The 20,380-nt window shown below is 43.9% G+C and overlaps 1 protein-coding gene across 2 annotated transcripts in view; it reads left to right on the top strand.

Annotated features, from left to right (window-relative positions):
* Positions 1-20,380, top strand: part of LOC126209773 (gamma-interferon-inducible lysosomal thiol reductase-like) — a 242,070-nt gene that overhangs the window by 17,802 nt on the left and 203,888 nt on the right. For both annotated transcript variants that reach the window (XM_049938898.1, XM_049938897.1), the window contains exon 3: positions 13,570-13,743. In XM_049938898.1, the coding sequence (XP_049794855.1) occupies positions 13,570-13,743 (174 nt within the window). The remainder of the gene's footprint in view (positions 1-13,569; positions 13,744-20,380) is intronic.

Genomic DNA, 20,380 nt, shown 5'->3' with positions numbered 1-20,380 from the left:
TGACGGATAAAAACTGTTTTGTTTATTACTTCAAAATTGCATTTAGCGATGATACGTCCACTTGAAATTTCCACATTAGTTGAAAAACATTCAGTGATAAGTTTTTTTTTTCTGAAGGTGAAAATCTTTCCTCGAATGATTTTCGTTTTTTCCGGTCTCAAGGTGAAAATCCTACTTAAGTCCTTTCTCGAATGGTTTTATAGTATGATGAAAGCTGTATAAACGGCAGAAATTTTTACAAATAGGTAGAACAGTCTAGAAAGACTCGAACCTCAGCGACTAAAGAGCAACGTATTGGTGAGCCAATTCGTGTCAACTCCTTCCCTTGAAACCGGCACTGACGAGATATTCGTGAAGTCGGCGTGTTTGCAATTCGACACATAGCGAAACCAGTTGCAGTAAATGTTGGTACCTTTCCTAACGTTGTGGGTAACAAGCTCAAGTTCAGAAAAAAAGGTGTAAGTTGTATCTCGAAACATTTAACACAACATAAAAAAGACCCAAAATGCGTGCGGACTTGAAAGAACGCTATGAAAGGTAAGGTGACCCTTTTCAAAAAATATTTTAACTTGTGATAAAACTTGGGTTCACCATTTTGAACCAGAGTCCAAAAAACAAAGCAGGGAGTGGAAGCGCACCAGCTCACCTGTCCGGAAGAAATTCAGAACGCAATCAGCGGCGTGAAAAGCCATGCTGACCGTCTTTTGGGGTGACCAAGGTGCAGCCTATGGTAGTTATTTCGAAGATCAGCGTACAAGAAACAATGCCCGCTACTCAGACACGCTTATGAAGAAAGTAAAGCCATCAACGAGAGAAAAACGTCGTGGATCTCAAAGGAAACGCGTGATATTGCTTCTCGACAATGGGCACCCTCACACCGTCCATTTGGCCGGTTGAATAATTGGGTTGGGAGATACTACAGTTCGTTCGTCATAAGAATAAACATGATGTAAACAAACACAAGCGCAATGATTGGTCAGCAGCCGTAGCTCTGCTACACTGGTGTTGTGCCGCTCTTGGGAGTAGGTCCTACTTACTTATTAGATATCTTATTACTATATCATTGTAAATGAAACTTTACGTGCTATAACATTCGCTCCACTCTCGGGAGGAGATATTGTATCCATCCTTGTTGGATGCTCTGCGCTCACATTTCCCTCCGCGCATCTGTATATAGTAGTGATGGGCTAAACTACGATTTTCCGATATCAGTGATTTCTGTGAATGCTACTTTTCAGTATCTGTTATTCTTAACGGCGATTTGTCGCAGTTAAGAGTCGCTAAGACTTTTGATATATTAACAGCCATCAACGTTTTTCGTAATCATACTTTAGCTACGAAATTTTTATTTAAAAAATCGTGTACAGTACCAGTCTCCGTAAACGCTACTTTTGCTCTGATTGTCCCACTGTTCATACGTACTGTGCAAATGGTTGACACTGCTTCCTGCTTCGTAGTAAAACGTGCGCACGGTACAACGTTAATGGCGAGGAACGTGTTGTTCTTAATGTTTCTCACAAGCTTACAGAGAAAAATCAGCTTTATTTTTAATCTTTGGGACGCAAAATCGGCAGACGGCCCAACACTTAAAATTCAACTACATTAAAATTTTTAAAATGCCAAAGGCGTTAACTTGAAACAGTTCTTCGAACTAGGGTGAAGGCTCTAAGAGCAAAACAACTCAAACTGAAAACCGGCTGAAGGCTCAACACTTAAAATTCAACAACATTAGAACCTTTAAAATGCCAAAGGTCTTACGTGAAACAGTTCTTTAAATTAGGCTGAAGGCCTAAAAAGTCTTATACCTTAAGGGCAAAACAACCTTAATTTTAAAAAATCGGCTAGAAGCCATTCAGCTACAAACAACAAGAACAAATAAAAAAAGGCAGTACACCCAAGAGCGCTCAGATGTTCGAGGGTCGGCCTGGAATTCAAACATTAACGCTCGCTTAGGTGAGATAGGCAGTCGGGCCAACCATTCACGATTCGACGACAACCCAACTGTCCGCCAGTCAACGGACCAAGCGACAGGATGTCCCAACAGCCCACAACGAAACTCAAACGACACAATGTGAACAGTTGGGGCTGGCTGGTAGATTAAGTAAAGACTTTCGTGTCTGGCATCGGTGAGCCACTGGCCTCGTAGCAGTGGGAACAGCCCTACACACTCCGACCCGCGTAGAGACGGCCAGGGGCCCCGGCCAAACTACGTCCCACGGAGAATTCCTCGCTGCTCCAGGCCAACCGACCGACTGCCCAGGCCTGGAAACGGTGAAAGGAGCAAGTGTACGTCGGCCGATGAGACGACCAACCGAACGATCGACCAACGGTCGTCCCGCTCCAATCTCCCTCCGTCGGACAGTCCATGTGTGTCGCCAGGGGTCAGTCAGCACTGGCTGTCGGCGCCTCACCGGCGCTCCGCCCCCGACTTCACTTCTGCTGCGTCCCGACTGCACTGCTGGTCCGTCCCGAACTGACCGTTCGCCCGGAAGTACTGTCGGTCTCTCCAGGGATGGTACGACATTGCACTTATCGATACGCGCTGCTGCTGCCGCCCACGGGCAAGTAAGGCAGGAAGATAGTGACGCCAGTAAATGGAATAAGAAGACGAGGCGGCACAACCGTAATAGAAGATGACAAACAATAATTGACATGGACTCGAAGCGTGCACGGCTCAGTGAGGTTACAAGAATTTACTGAAGTACAAAAAATGTATTTTAATAAAATTTACATGCATTGTAGTACAGGTCTTGCATTATTTTTCCACATAGTCACCATTTACCTAAATACATTTTGTCATCCGTGGGACGAGTTTTTTGAATCCTGAGTTTTAGACATCTCCCGCCTCCTTTTTCAGCCAGTTCTTCACTTCGATTTTCACCTCGTCGTCGTCGGAAAAGTGTTTTCCACGAAAGTGTTCCTTCAATTTAGTGAACAGTCACTAGGTGCGAGATTAGGGCTGTGAGGGGGGTTGCTAAAAACTTCCCAACCAACAGCTCTTGTGTTACACGGGCGGTGTGCGGACAAGCAGTGTCATCGAGGGAGACTGACTCCCGTTGTTAGCATACAGTGACATTTGTTTTGTATGGCTCTGCGAAGTTCCTCCACGGTCTCACAGTATCTTGCAGCATTTATTGTTTCACCTCTTTCCAAAACAACCAACGAACAGAACCCATATCCTGTCCCAAAACACTGACACCATGATTTTCCTTGCTGTTTGCTGAGTTTTGAACTTTTTGGCTGAAGGAGAATGAGTATGGCGCCACTACATTGATTGTCGTTTGCTCTCTAGAGAACGGTGATAAGCCCAAGTTTCATCCCCTGTCACTATAGAGTAGAGAAAAGCCTCACCTTCAGTCTCAAAACGGTCAGGAAATTCACCAGCAGCACTGACTCTGTTTATTTTGTGTGCTTCGGTAAGCATCTCGGCAACCCATCGCGCACACAATTTGCGATGATTTAGTCGATCACTTACGACTTCATGAACAACAGTTCGTGAAATGTTTGGACAAACTGCTTGTAGGTCGTCAGTTGTCGAACGGCGATCAGAGAGATGTCCAATTTCCTGCTCCACATCATCAGTCGCAACAGACGGCCTTCCGCTTCTGTCTTCATCGTTAATTTCCGTCCTTCCAAAATTGAAATTCCGTACATGTTTCGTCAAATGCTGCCTTTACATTTCGTGCTCTCCACAAACTAAAACAATTTCGCTACGAATCGCAGCGACGTTCATGCCCTTAGCATTTAGGTAGCGAATTACATCGCGCACTTCGCACTTGGCGGGAGCCGGAATGATGGCGCTCACTTCTGACAGTCACCACGACAGTAATCGACAAGGAGGTTCGGGGGAGGAGGGAAGAATAACGAGAGCGGTGCCAGCAGACCCTCCTGAACGAGAAGACCTAGGACGCAACGCCCAGACGGCAGGAGAACGGACGCTGTACCTGGACCGAGGCACCTGATGATGGCAACGTGGTCGATTCCCGAAATATTGTCTCCTATGCACACTCATACCAGGCTGTTCACCTGAGATTTATTTCGTCATAAAATACGCCTGGAGAAATTGAAGAATCACATCACATACCTCTACGGGGAGGAGATGTATCGCAGCATGAAAAGGATCGACAAGCTGTCATCGGAGAAGTCGTCTGCTTAGCTGTTTTGTTTTTCTAATGAAGTGCCAAGAAGAACGTTTGGTACCGAATTTTGCTAAGCTCAAGCATCACATCGACTCAGCGGCGTCCAGAAGAATCAAGAAACGTACCAGCCTAGCTTTGGTACGAGGGAGAATGGGAATGCTCGTTCCTTCCGCTGGCTTTCCGCGATGCGGCAGTCGTACCAACTTCCCCCATGGACATTCCATGCTGAAGCTACATGCCTTATAACCTTAGTTTCCCTCGTGCAATGATCACGCGAGTTAATATCCATCGAGATGAGGTTTTCACCAAAATGTTGGCGATATGGTCCCAACATTGGTTGCACAACCTCGTTCCTGTTCCACGGGGAAGTGACATTACCCTCAACTATCAGGAGAGTTGTACGGTGTCCCATGTAATGCCATTCAGAACATTACTCCACCACTACTTTGATGTGGGTCACAGAGTTGAAGGTGTCCGATATTACCGGGTTATCTCCGGACATGTCGTCTGTGATTTATCAGGGTACAAACAGATCCGAGTTTCGTCCGTAAACAACACCCGACGTCACTCCGGGAGCGCCCTGTCTGCACGAATTCTTGCCCATCTATAACGCAGTCCATGGCGTTGTGGTATACGACTTGGTGGTCATCAGAAGCGGAGATGACCTCATACAATCGTCTCCCAACATTCTGATGTCAGACACGACCCTGTAGCTTCTTCTGACGCCGAATTCAATTCTGGACCACATTGCCCATGGTACGTATCTTTCTAAAGTCGTAGATATCGAACATCCTGTGTTCCCGTCGAACGTGGACGGCCTGAGCGGCATAAGTCCTCAACACAACCTGTAAATTGGAACCAACCGCACACGTCACTTTCACACGTCGAGCGACTTCCCCAATAGATGATTCTTCAGCGCTTAATATTATGATGCGGATACGATCATTGACGAGAGAGGCAATTCTGACGTTACGGCTAATAATGGAAGCAAGGCTAAAGAAAAATCAAGACACTTTCATAGGATTTGTCGACCTGGAAAAAGCGTTCAACAATATAAAATGGTGCAAGCTGTTCGAGATTCTGAAAAAAAGTAGGGGTAAGCTATAGGGAGAGACGGGTCATATACAATATGTACAACAACCAAGAGGGAATAATAAGAGTGGACGATCAGGATCGAAGTGCTCATATTAAGAAGGGTGTAAGACAAGGCTGTAGCCTTTCGTCCCTACTATTCAATCTGTACATCGAGGAAGCAATGATGGAAATAAAAGAAAGGTTCAGGAGTGGAATTAAAATACAAGGTGAAAGGATATCAATGATACGATTCGCTGATGACATTGCTATCCTGAGTGAAAGTGAAGAAGAAATAAATGATCTGCTGAACGGAATGAACAGTCTAATGAGTACACGGTATGGTTTGAGAGTAAATCGGAGAAAGACGAAGGTAATGAGAAGTAGTAGAAATGAGAACAGCGAGAAACTTCAGGATTGATGGTCACGAAGTCAATGAAGTTAAGGAATTCTGCTACCTAGGCAGTAAAATAACCAATGACGGACGGCGCAAGGAGGACATCAAAAGCAGACTCGCTATGGCAAAAAAAGGCATTTCTGGTCAAGAGAAATCTACTAATACCAAATACCGGCCTTAATTTGAGGAAGAAATTTCTGAGGATGTACGTTTGGAGTACAGCATTGTATGGTAGTGAAACATGGACTGTGGGAAAACCGGAACAGAAGAGAATCGAAGCATTTGAGATGTGGTGCTATAGACGAATGTTGAAAATTAGGTGGACTGATAAGGTAAGGAATGAGGAGGTTCTATGCAGAATCGGAGAGGAAAGGAATATGTGGAAAACACTGATAAGGAGAAGGGACAGGATGATAGGACATCTGCTAAGACATGAGGGAATGACTTCCATGGTACTAGAGGGAGCTGTAGAGGGCAAAAACTGTAGAGCAAGATAGAGATTGGAATACGTCAAGCAAATAATTGAGGACGTAGGTTGCGAGTGCTACTCCGAGATGAAGAGGTTAGCACAGGAATGGAATTCGTGGCGGGCCGCATCAAACCAGTCAGTAGACTGATGACCAAAAAAAAAAAAAAAAAAAAACGATCATTGGTCACGACTGACTTTCCTGCCATGAAGGATGTCCACTACACGGCTCCACAGGCGTCTCTGATGCGTCCTTACTGGTGCTTTACTTTCAACTGAAACGCTTCAGTGCTTTCGAGTGCCGACCGGAATGGCCGTTCGGTTCTAGGCGCTACAGTTAGGAACCGTGGGACCGCTACGGTCGCAGGTGCGAATCCTGCCTCGGGCATGAATGTGTGTGTTGTCCTTAGGTTAGTTAGGTTCAAAATGGTTCAAATGGCTCTGAGCACTATGGGACTCAACTGCTGAGGTCATTAGTCCCCTAGAACTTAGAACTAGTTAAACCTAACTAACCTAAGGACATCACAAACATCCATGCCCGAGGCAGGATTCGAACCTGCGACCGTAGCGGTCTTGCGGTTCCAGACTGCAGCGCCTTTAACCGCACGGCCACTTCGGCCGGCGTTAGTTAGGTTTAAGTAGTTCTAAGTTCTAGGGGACTGATGACCTCAGCAGTTTTGAGTCCCATAGTGCTCAGAGCAATTTGCTTTCGAGTGCGGTGTTCCACCGCAGGTAGTGCTCAAGGTAACTGTGTGTATGTTTACAAACAATGTCAGCGGTGACCTTCCGATATTTACAGGAACAGTCACAATAGCAGCACATGTCGGGATGATACAACACTTTTGCCGATGTGTGTATATACAACCGCCTACATATCACTCCCATAGGGATCTCGAAGACAATGTCAGACTAATTACAACACGCACAGAGACATTTACCAAGCAATCACTCTTCCCTCGCCCCATTCGTGGATGGTACGGGAAGAAGCCGTAATAACAGGTACAGTGGTAAGTGCCCTCTACCGTGGACCTGACAGTAGTCTGTAGAGTATGGATATAGATGTACAAGCGAAGATTCCACTGGATGGAATGTTCTAGAACAACATTGCCGCAGCTGTCCGTTATTACGTAAGTGACCTCTATTAATGTAAAGGAAACGGGAATGACTTAGACATAAGGTAGCTGCTGATACGACATAAATAGAATTTACGTGTCATTGTGGGAAAACCAATAAGATCGCCATGTCGTCACCTTTAGCTCTTTCATACGTGAACAATGCTCCTAACGTCTGGTTAATGGAATGGAATGTGTGTGAAATCTTATGGGACTTAACTGCTAAGGTCATCAGTCCCTAAGCTTACACACTACTTAACCTATATTATCCTAAGGACAAACACACACACCCATGCCCGAGGGAGGACTCGAACCTCCGCCGGGACCAGCCGCACAGTTCATGACTGCAGCGCCGCAGACCGCTCTGCTAATTCCGCGCGGCGTCTGCTTAACAATTCATGTATTTACAATGTACATTTTGTAAAAAATCAATGGCACAGAAGTAAAGACTGACCAAAAAAATGTGTGTACTCCGCGCTGTAGTAACATACATACATAAAGATATAGCTGAGAATACGAATCAGCGTTTAGCACAGCAACCACCAGGTAGAGAGCAAAGAAATAATAAAAGTACCTTTTATTTCATATGTCTCGGAACAAAGCTTGTACTATTATAATATCAGTAGTTTCGCAAAATTAGTACGAGATTGTAGTTACTATTGATATTATTATAGTATATGTTTTCGTGCCTTTATTTTACCGAAATTCTCAATAAGTCGTTGAAATCTGTTTCATTTAAAAATTTTCTTTCAATTGATAAAAAGAAGAGACTAGATAGTCGTTCTTGATTCATCGTAGAGCGAATATGTTTTGTATTAGCTTCAGTTTAGAAAACCTATTCGCTTATGTTATTGAGGCGAATATGGTCAAGAAATACTGGATTATAAGTGCTGTTCAGGATAATGATTCACTGATTTTCCATTTAGTTAGATGGCTGTGTATCTAACAGAGACGTACACACTTCTATCGGTTGCGCATAGATGCCTGTAACACCTTTTTACTTCTTGCAGGATCTACTCCTTTAGGGACTCATCGTAAATTTCTACCAGGCTCCCTAATGCTACAGCCAAAGCGTCAGCGGAAGCTTTAAGCACAAATTTTGTTTCAACAATTTGGAAACTTTTGGTGGTTTCCTTCAAGGTGCGAATATTCTTGTATAAATCGATCGATGCATTCAGACATTGAGCTACTTTTCCCACCATTATTTTATTTACTCTTTTTTTCCTCGTCCGGTCAGTGTTAATATCCATATGATTGCATTTTTAGTGCAAAAAGTGACAGCATTGTCTGTAATAGTTCTTCGTTCCGTCATTAAAACCTCATTCAAGATTTTCAATTTGGCGAGTCCTTTATACAAAGTTATCTTTGGAAATTGTACATATCATTGGACAAAATTTATTTCCTTCAGTATCATGTACCTAAAGTGTATGTAGGTCAAAAAGGTGAAATCACCTATAGATGGAAGGAGCAAGCGTGTTGCAAATCTTGTAACAATGTATGACTTGAATGGATCTTGCGCATCTTCCAAATTGCTCACAACTGTTTCCAAGTTTCCTTTTACGACTTTAACTGAATTGTAATGAGCACTCCAATGCGTACCAAACAATCGTTTCAAGCGTGCTTTTTGTCTTTTTTTTTCAACAAGTAATTCCCGTCTGTATGTAGAAGACGAGAACAATGATTATAACTTCTCTACAGTCCCAAAACAGGTCACGCTAGAGGGAAGACTAAAGAATGCATATTATTAGCGCAGGGTGTGAATAGATCTTTCGGACTGACTTCTCGAATTTTCCGTTGTACTCCTGCATGTACACCCGACACTTGCCATTGTCATAATACTGAGACCTGCACAAGGCAGAATGCAGCCCACCTTTCTTCCAACTGTTATTGAATATCCTTTGACATACTCTCTATTTCACCCAGTTGGATTTTCATATTCGTAAAATAAAACCCGCCATGGTAGCCGCAGATCTTAATGTGACTATTTCCGGGACGGAGAGGTATGCCAGCAGAGATCGAATCCAGCCAGCAGATGAACGACGAGGTATCGGTGCGTTGACCAGCCGGTGTGGTTTTTAGGCGGTTTCCCACGTCCCACGAGGAGAATGCTGACCTGGTTCGCATGTTCTGCCTCAGATACACTCTACGCATACAATTAGAACACTTTGTCACACTTGCACCCAGTATTTACTGTATACACGTAGTGGGTACACTGCTTTCATCTTGGAGGGCGAGTATGAGACTAATGACCTCAGCTGTTTGGTCTCCTTAAACGCTTACACAGCGTCAACGTAAAATAAACTACATAATAGTTACACTACTGGCCATGAAAATTGCTACAGCAAGAAGAAATGCAGATGATAAACGGGAATTCATTGGACAAATATATTATACTAGAACTGACATGTGATTACATTTTCACGCAGTTTGGGTGCATAGATCCTGAGACATCAGTACCCAGAACAACCACCACTGGCTGTAATAACGGACTTCATACGCCTGGGCATTGAGTCAAACAGAGCTTGGATGGCGTGTACAGGCACAGTTGCCAATGCAGCTTCAACACGATACTACAGTTCATCAAGAGTAATGAATGGCGTATTGTGACGAGCCAGTTGCTCGGCCACCCTTGACCAGACGTTTTCAATTGGTGAGAGGTCTGGAGAATGTGCTGGCCATGGCAGCAGTCGAACATTTTCTGTATCCAGAAAGGCCCGTACAGGACCTGCAACATGCGGTCGTGCATTATCCTGCTGAAATGTAGGGTTTCACAGGGATCGAATGAAGGGTAGAGCCACGATTCGTAACCCATCTGAAATGTAACGTCCACTTTTCAAAGTGCCGTCAGTGCGAACAAGAGGTGACCGAGACGTGCAACCAACGGCACCCCATACCATCACGCCGGGTGATACGCCAGTATGGCGATGACGAATACACGCTTCCGCTGTGCGTTCACAGCGATGTCGCCAAATACGGATGCGTCCATCATGATACTGTAAACAGAACCTGGATTCATCCGAAAAAATGCCGTTTGGCCATTCGTGCACCCAGGTTCGTCGTTGAGTACACCATCGCAGGCGCTCCTGTCTGTGATGCAGCGTCAAGGGTAACCGCAGCCATGGTCTCCGAGCTGATAGTTCATGCTGCTGCAAACATCGTCGAATTGTTCGTGCAGATGGTTGTTGTCTTGCAAACGTCCCCATCTGTTGACTCAGGGATCGAGACGTGGCTGCACGATCCGTTATCGCCATGCGGATAAGATGCTTGTCATCTCGACGGCTAGTGATACGAGGCCGTTGGGATCCAGCATGGCGTTCCGTATTACCCTCCTGAACCCACCGATTCCATATTCTGCTAACAGTCTATTCAGCTAACAGTCATTGGATCTTGACCAACGCGAGCAGCAATGTCGCGATACCATAAACCGCAATGTCGATAGGCTACAATCCGACCTTCATCAAAGTCGGAAACATGATGGTACGCATTTCTCCTCCTTACACGAGGCATCACAACAACGTTTCACCAGGCAACTCCGGTCACCTGCTGTTTGTGTATGAGAAATCGGTTGGAAACTTTCCTCATGTCAGCATGTTGTAGGTGTCGCCACCGGCGCCAACCTTGTGTGAATGCTCTTAAAAGCTAATCATTTGCATATCACAGCGTCTCCTTCCTGTCGGTTAAATTTCGCGTCTGTAGCACGTCATTTTCGTGGTGTAGCAATTTTAATGGCCAGTAGTGTATGAAGGAGAAGCGACTGCAGGATCGATAATTAGAACACCCAGAATGGATTGCAGACTTAGCAATGCAAGTGGACTTGACTGCAACTGTCCACAGTCAGACGTTGCAAGGTAACTTTTTTCTGATTTGATGGGGATGCATTTAAAAAGAAATTCGCGCTGTAGACTGTCAAAAAAACCCACTTCCCTAAACTCATCGGCGATAACGAAAACGCGAAGTTTGAACAATTCATTGTGGTCTTGAAAAAATTAGAAGGACAAGTCTTACACCTCTTTCCGTACCGCTTCCGAGACCGTTTGCCGGTTCAACTGAAAGTGCCACAGTGCATGCGCCGATTTAACTGATTGACCTGCAAGGTAATTCCAGTTTTAATGACAAACCTTTTTACGTTAAAACTGTCTACGACGTCTGCATTGCTTTCCTCATGTAGCGTTTCCAAGTCTCCATAATCAGATTGCAAAAGTGCTGAAGTAGTTCGATCGACATATTTCTGTGAAACACTTTTTTTCGATTATGAAACTAAATAAGCCACGACTAAGTGGAACCTGAGCGCTAAGCTCTGTGAAATTGTCTGTGTCTGTACGTATGCTGACAGTTTGTACCACATAAAAATTATGTCTTCACTCACCCAAAAGTTCTTAAATAATACTGACAATTTGTTTTGTTTGTGACCTACACTGAAGAGCCTAAGATACTGGTACACCTTCCTAACATCGTGTAGGGCTCCCGCGAGCACACAGAACTGAAGCAACATCATGTGGCATGGACTCGATCAATGTCTGAAGTAGTGGTGGAGGGAACTGACACCATGAATCCTGCAGGGCTGTCCATAAATCCGTAAGAGTACGAGGGGCTGGAAATCTCTTCTGAACAGCACGGTGCAAGGCATCCCAGATAAGCTCAATAATGTTCAGAGTATGGTTGGCAGTGGAAGTGTTTAAATTCAGACCTCCTGGAATTGCCGAAGTCCGTCGGAGTGCACAATGGACATGAATGGATGCAGGTGATCAGACAGTATGCTTACGTACGTGTCACCCGTCAGAATCCTAACTAGACGTGTCTAAGGTCCCATATCACTCCAACTGCACACAGTCCACACCATTACAGAGCCTCCACCAGCTTGAACAGGCCCCTACTGACATGCAGGGTCCATCGATTAATGGGGTTGTCTCCATACCCGTATACGCCCATCCGCTTGATTCAATTTGAAACGACACTCGACCGACCAGCCAACACGTTTCCAGTCACCAACAGTCCAATGTCACTGTTGACAGTCCCAGGCAAGCCATAAAGCTTTGTGTCGTGCAGTCATCAAGAGTACATGAGTGGGCTTTCGGCTCCGAAAGCCCGTATCGATCATGTTTCGTTGAATGGTTCGGTTCACACGCTGACACTTGTTGATGGCCCAGCATTGAAACCTGCATCAGTTTGCGGAAGGGTTGCACTTCTGTCACGTTGAACGATCCTCTTCAGTCATCGTTGGTCCCGTATTTGCAGGATCTTTTTCCGGCCGCAGTGATGTTGGAGATTTGATGTTTTACCGGATTCCTGATGTTGACGGTACACTCGTGAAATGGTCATACGGGAAGATCCCCACCTCATCGCTACCTCGGAAATGCTGTCCCATTGCTCATGCGCTGACTATAGCATCAGTTCAGACTCATTTAAATCTTGATAAGCTGCCATTGTAGCAGCAGTAAGCGATCTAACAATTGCAACAGACACTTGTTGTCTTATGTAGGCGTTGCCGACCGCAGCGCCGTATACTGCCTGTTTACATATCTCTGCAATTTGAATACGCATTCCTAAACCAGTTTCTTTAAGTCCCATAGTGCTCAGAGCCTAAACCAGTTTCTTTGGCGCTTCAGTGTATGTGAAATATAAAACCAAGCACTGCCATTTAAATGCGGCGTGTTTGCGGTTTTCCCTTCTTTCCCCTTGACGCGCAATTAGACAGCGTGCCGTGCTGGTGGGGCAAATGTGCAGCGAGGTTGCGCTCTTTGACACTCGTACCGGGGCACGTCAAGCGAGCTGAAATCTTGGCCACCCGTGCCTTAGAGTATAGGTAAAATCTTCATATTTTCACTTCTATGCTTTGCTCATGTTTAAATTTAAGAAATAGTGTGAACTGATAACACAAATTTGTGTAATTTGCTTATCGTGGTATTTATTAAACCTTTGTGTTGAAAAATTGCGACAGGTTGTGCTTTTAATTCCATGAATTTGCGATTAAGTACCGGTATACAATGTAAACATGTGTTTTAGATGGCGAAACAGAGAACAAACTCTGGAAGCGAAATAAAAAAATGGTTAAAATGGCTCTGAGCACTATGGGACTTAACATCTGAGATCATCAGTCCGCTAGACTTAGAACCACTTAAACCTAACTAACCTAAGGACATCACACACATCCATGCCCGAGGCAGGATTCGAACCTGCGACCGTAGCAGCAGCGCGGTTCCGGACTGAGGCGTCTAGAACCGCTCGGCCACAGTGGCCGGCAGCGAAATAAAACAAAAATAATTACTCGAAATATAAAAACTCATTGACTAGTTTAATGACTTCATTGCTAATTTCTACAGTTTTGATTTACATGTGTTTATTTCACATTGTATGTATTCTCTACTTTTGCTTTGGTTTCCACAGACGTTTGAAACGCCAGAAGGATACAATTTCTCTTGCCAGCACGGTCCACGGGAGTGCGAGGGAAACAAAATCCACTCGTGTGCCATAGACATCGTCGAGGACCAGACCTCTTTGGTAAAGCTGGTGGAGTGCACGATCCGCAACGAGACAGTTCCTGAAGCCATTGGCGAGCAGGTAAGCTATTCACTCATCCGCACCGAGTTCCTTTCAATCGACTCAGTTTGGCTGTGATCATACAGTGAGCACTCCATGACAGAAAGCTCTCGTCGTCCGGTTCCCATGCTGCCATAAACAGACTTTTGGGTCGGTATACCACGTGTAGTAGTATGAAACCGGAATTACGCGTCTGCTGTTTGAAACTGATAAACAATATTTTATTCAAAATAATCTTCATTGCTATTTATACATTTCTCCCACCTCTCCGGCAGGCTATAAATGCCGCACAAAAAAAAAAAAAAGTTCTTCTTTTGAAGCAAACCAGTCAGCGAGCCATTTTCATACGAACTGAAGCGCTGTTCAGTGATGCAAACAGATGATAATCAGAAGGAGCCAAGTCTGGAGTAAAGCCGCATGCGCTAGTAGTTCCCAACTGAACGCCTCGACCGTTTCCCTAACCCGCTTTGCTGTGTGTGATAGGACGTTATCATGGAGCAATATGGCTTTGTCTTGCCTTTTTCCACATTCTGGTAGTTTTTCATTTAATGCTCGATTAAAATCGATAATTTGCTGTTGGTACCAATCAGTGTTAACGGTTTCACCAGGGCTTAGCAGCTCTCAACAGATGACGCCCTTCTGACGCCACCAGACACAGTGCATTGTATTCTTTCCAAAGCGATTTGCTCTTGCAGTGGATGTCGATGGTTTGCCTGGATTCACCCATGATTTACGACATTTAAGATCCTCAAAATAGATCCATTTTTATCACCTGTCACTATTCGATAGAGAAACGACTTTCTTTTGTATCTGGCGAACAGCATTTCATTTCACAAATGGTCTTTCGACTTGCTTGCTGTTTTTCATTCAGTTCGTGCGGAACCCATTTTCCCACTTTCTCCATCTTTCCCATAGTTTTCGACCGAAGACAAACGGCTATCTGCGTCACATTCAATTGTTCCGAGAGTTCCTGTTGAGTATGAGTATCACCTTCATCCGATAAGTCCCGCAATTCGTTGTCTTAGAACTTTTTCGGTCGTTTCCCGCGCTCGTCGATTCTCACGTCAAACTCACCACTTTTGAATTTTTTCAACCACTCGAAACACTGTGTTCCCCCAAGAGCATGTTCGCCGAAAGCTTCGGCAAACATTCGATGCGATTCTGCAGCAGTTCTCTTCAACTGATAACAGAAAACCAATGCTGTTCGGAAATCGTAGTTCGTGGGCACAAAACTCGATATGTTTACGAGTTTGAATCAGTCACCGATGTATGGAACTTGCGTTAAGCGTACTGACATTCGTCGTCAGCCGTTACAGGAAGCAGATGGCGCTGCAGACGCCGTCTCACGGGCTGTACACTGACGGCTAGCACCATCTATAGGGAACACAAGCTGCGACATTGTCGCGAATAAAACAGTGACCCGAATATAGAATAAATTTCCTTTACTTTACGTCTATGGTCCCAAACTTTTTGTTAACAGATTACCGGTTTCAGATCTGTTTTCGGTCTATAATGGCCATCTTCAGATCTGACCTGAAGACAGTCATTATAGACCGAAACTGGTAATCTGTCGAGAAAATTTTGTGACCATAGACGTAAAGTAAAGGAAATTTAATCTATAGGGAGATTCCGGTTTCATACTCTACACCTGGTTATCTGCGTATAAGATTTCCCCGTACATTATTTGCTATGATGAATACAGACGCTTTCGTCTGTAGAAGGGGGGACGGGCTGGACATTAAGATTGGTAGGGATGCCGTGGGCTTCATATTTTAGTGACATTAGGACTAATATGTAAAAAATTCTCTAAATCGTTTACATTTAATGAAATTATATGTAGGTACTAAGCAGGTATAGCCTAAGTTAATTATCTTAAAGAATAAAATTATGAGAATCAGTAAAATAATACTATCGTATGGAAACTTACATTTACAGCAAATTTATGTGACAAGACTTTTTTACAGCATAGCTGTTGGTCACATCAACAATAATAGCTTCTGTGGGCTCCTTGCCCCCTTCTGCTGACACCTTTACACAAGTTCGAAACATATCCTGAACTATCCTATTTCTTAATTTTGTCATCACCCCTGAATGACCTTTCTAAAATGGAATTGGAAATAGGAATTCACAGCACAAATTCGACGATTGTCGATAGCACTTCATAGCCAATGTTCGACCTTACGATAAAAGAAGCAATATCAGAAGACGAATCTCGTGACTTATTATGAGCAATATATTTCAAAGAATGCAATTCTGCAATAATAGCGTCTATATTTTTAAATCCTAACATCAAACACAGATCTTTACAATCATCATCACTAAATTCGTGAAATGTTTTAAAGCTTTCAAAATATGCCTCTAGTTCTATCAGTTTCACAGCCTTTTCATTGAACAGTTGCTCAATTTCGTTAATAATTCTTTTCGTATTTTTTTTTTACGGTTTTCATAGTTCGTTCCTTGTTCTGCGTGAATGGCACACCGTTAACTTCTGTTGGGTACACTTGTTGTTTTTAATTTTATTTAGTTTTTCATTTTCAGCACTATATTCATCGCAATGGTAAAGGCAGCCGATTACTCGATGTGTCTTAAATATTCCAGAGACAGAAACAAGTACAGGGACTTGTGAAATTCTGAGTAGCTGTTTTTGCAAAACTTTACTTAAGTTTGAGATTGCATTTAATATATCACTCAAAGTGAAATTGTAATTAACAAGATTCCTTTCGCCAATTTGCTAAATCCACACCGTCCTTGTGCATATGTTAGCCGCGTGGAGTGGCTGCGCAGTTTGAGGCGCCATGTCACGGATTGCGCAGTCTCTCCTGCCGGAGGTTCGAGTCCTCCCTCGGGCATGGGTGCGTGTGTTGTTCTTAGCATAAGTTAGTGTAAATAAGTTTAAGTAGTGTGTAAGTCTAGGGACCTATGAGATCAGCAGTTTGGTCTCTTAGGAATTCACAAACATTTGAACATTTTTTGTGCATATGTTTACATGCCATCATAATGGACCTGTATCACTGGAATATAGCACGAACTGTGCAATAGGTACTCATCCAACGAATGTGGATAGCTTCGTGTATTTTTAAAAACGTTTGTTCTAAAGTACTTTGAATTTCACACAATAAATTTTCTCGTTTAGATGAAGCGTGAAAATGTTTCAAAATGAGCTTAACAACATGTAACGTGCATTTCATTATAGAGTGTTTATTCCTACAGTTGGTGACGGCAATTGAAAAGCATAAACATCTGATAACCGAGCACGTACCCCAGTGACAGAACCACTAAAATTAGCAGCACAATCGAAAGAGCATCTTCGTAATTGTCGTAAGAAAGTTTTCGTGTTTTTATTTCACTATCAATTTTTGTAAATATAGATTCAGCTGTAGTACTCTTCAGTTCAATCAGACGTGAAATCTTTCCCTTCACTCCAAAAGACGGGAATGGCGCATCTTAACAAAGTAGCAAAAACAGTTCTCTTTGTTTAAAAACACCTTTAGATTCATCTGCCGTAAAGGAAAAGTATTGTTTCATTTTGACTGTCTAGAACCTCTCCAACGCAATTTAATAATTCTGAAGCATTATATTTGCTAACGTGTGTGGCCCTTCGACGCTGAAATTTAACCGACTGTCTTATGAAACAAAGTCTCATATTTTGTTGTGTGGGGTATTTCTTCCTCACTGAGGAAATACACACTTCAATTAAAGACGCTGTTTGGCGATTTAATACTTTTTCAATTGAATATTGTTTAATTATCTGCACATGAATTGGAGTGTTTAATAGCCAGAAATTTACACTTTTAAAGGACAACAGCTATTGCATGTTTTTCTGACTAAGCGTGCTTTTCCGGTTTTCCTGCACTTCCCGCAGCTTTTCTACATTTGGTGAAACGATCAGAAATGAACATTCCTCCCGTTTTTTTGTAGAGTTTCGATATTATTTTTTTGTGCATTTCACACAATTTGCAAGAAGCTTCACTCCCATTTCTGCCGGTTTTCCTCGCGTTCAACAGTTTTTCGCTCGAAGACGAAGTGAGAGTAACTGAATATTCAGTAAGCAATTCACCATCACATTCACTAGTATTTCTTTCATTAGACTCGCATTGGTCTGTTTCTTCTGCAATACGCTGTCCTTTATTAGAAAAGAAAGCAAATAAAGTTTGTTGTTTCGACATTGTATATCGCCACTAGCGGTTCTTTTTATCCAATGAATTGATGAAGACCGCATGCAGATTGCATAATCACATCACTCTTCCACAGTGAGCTATTGACTAACATACATCACATACAAGAAGTTTAAAGTAATTAGAGAAATGAATTACAACAATTGCCGTAGTCTATAGCTGGCTTCAGTCTTTGTATAGAGACAGAACTTTCTTGCACGTACCATTTATACGCAGAGTTATCACGACATGTCCGTTGTTGATTCCAAATTTCTTATACACCTGCTGCCGGTACACTTGAAATTTGTCAAAACAATGCAAGCTTATTAGTTGTTACATTACACCAGCCCCGACGATTATTTAAATTCATACATTATGTTGACTTTTAATATTACACATGCACTGATCAGCCAGAACATATGATCACCGACCTACCATCGATATAAACCCGTCCAGACGATAGTTGCGTCAGCTGGCAAGGAATGGCTGCTAGTCAGACACATGCACGGTGCATGTAGTATCAGTGAACATGCTATCTGCGTGTAGAATGGGGAAGAATCGCGATCTATCTGAGTTTGACCGAGGGCAGATTGTAATGGCTTGGTGGCATGGCACGAGCATTTCGGAAACTGCACGACTTGTCGGGTGCTCGAGGAGTGCTGTGGTGACTTCAACACGTGACGAAACCGACGTGAAAGCACGTCCAGACATCGAGGTGTTGGGCAGCCACACCTCATTACAGACGTCGGACTCCACTGGACAGAAGTCCACATGGTGCGTGTTGTATTCAATTGCGATGCAATTTCTGTGTTTCATCGTCGATGTGAAGGTCCACAGGTTACAGTGAACCTTGCAGTTGTGCATCGGAAACAACTACTTGACTCCCATGAATTGACCAAAGCAAAGACCGTTTGAAGCGTTAGTCTCCTGGACAGAAGTGAGCATGGTGCCTGTTGTATTCAATCCCGATGCAATTTCTGTGTTTCATCGTCAATGTGAAAGTCCAAGAGTTACAATAAACCTGTAGTTGTGCATCGGAATCATATACTGGACTCCCAGTAATGGATCAAACACAGACCGTTTGAAGCGTTACTCCCCTGGACCCAAGTGCACATGTTGCCTGTTGTATTCAATCTCGATGCAATTTCTGTGTTTCATCGTCGATGTGAAGGTCCAAGGGTTACAGTAAACCTTCAGTTGTGCATCGGTAACAACTACAGGACCCCCAAGAATGAATCTAAGCACAGACCGTTTGAAGCGTTACTCCCCTCTACAGAAGTCAGCATGGTGCCTGTTGTATTCAATCCCGATGCAATTTCTGTGTTTCATCGTCAATGTGAAGGTCCAAGGCTTACAGTAAACCTGCAGTGGTGCATCGGAAACAACTACTGGACTCCCAGGAACAGATCAAAGCACAGACCGTTTGAAGCGTTACTCCCCTGGACAGAATTTAGCATGGTGCCTTTTGTATTCAATCCCGATAAAATTTCTGTGTTCCATCTTCAATGTAAAGGTCCAAGGGTTAGAGTAAACCTGCAGTTGTGCATCAGAAACCAATACTGGACACCCAGGAATGGGGAGACTGGTAAAACAGCACAGATGGCGAACTGTGGCAGAACTAACATCAGACTTTAATAATGGGCAGAGCACAAGTGTGTCTGAACATGCACTGCACCGAACACACTTAACGATGGGCCTCCACAGCCGACGACCCATGCAAGTACCACGACACCGGCAACTACGATTGAACACATGACCATCGGCACTGGACGTTGGCGCAATGGTAGAGCGTTGCCTTCAGTGATGAATCGTGGTACCTTCTTCATCGTGCTGATGGGAGGGCGCGAATCCGTCGTCTTCCAGGGGAACAACTCCTCGACACCTGCACTGTGGAATGGAGACAAGCTGGCAGCGGCTCCATTATGCTCTGGGAAGCATTCACGTCAGCATCCGTGGGTCCACGGAGCTCGTGCAGTGCACCATGTCGGCCAAGGAGCATCACTGGTTGCAGACTACATGCACCGCTTCATGACGATCATGTTCCCTGATGACAGTGGCATTTTTCAACAAGATAATGCGCTATGCCATGAGGCCAGGAGTGTGATGGACTGGTTCGAGGAACACATTGGCGAGTTCCAGTTGAGGTACTGGCCCCCTAACTCGCCAAATCTGAACCCGATCGAATGTATCTGGGATGTAACTGAATCAGGCGTCAGACTCATCGCCCCCCTCCCTGGAATTTACGGAAAATGGGTGACGTGTGTGCAGATGTGATGGCAGCTCCCTCCAACGACATATCAAGGCCTCATTGCGTCCACGTCGCGACACATCGCCATTGTTATCTGTGCCAAAAGTGGACATACCGGCTATTAGGTAAGTGGTCGTAATGTTCTGGCTGATCAGTGTAACTAATAGATACGAATTTCTCAGGGGGGAGGGAGATATATAATGTCTTGGGAATCTTTCTCCCCATGCCACCCTCTGAATTGATCACTGATTCTGTA

This window comes from Schistocerca nitens, chromosome 10 (genome assembly GCF_023898315.1).
Source record: "Schistocerca nitens isolate TAMUIC-IGC-003100 chromosome 10, iqSchNite1.1, whole genome shotgun sequence".
NCBI classification, from domain to species: domain Eukaryota; kingdom Metazoa; phylum Arthropoda; class Insecta; order Orthoptera; family Acrididae; genus Schistocerca; species Schistocerca nitens.
This window is presented reverse-complemented; position numbering and strand designations above follow the sequence as displayed.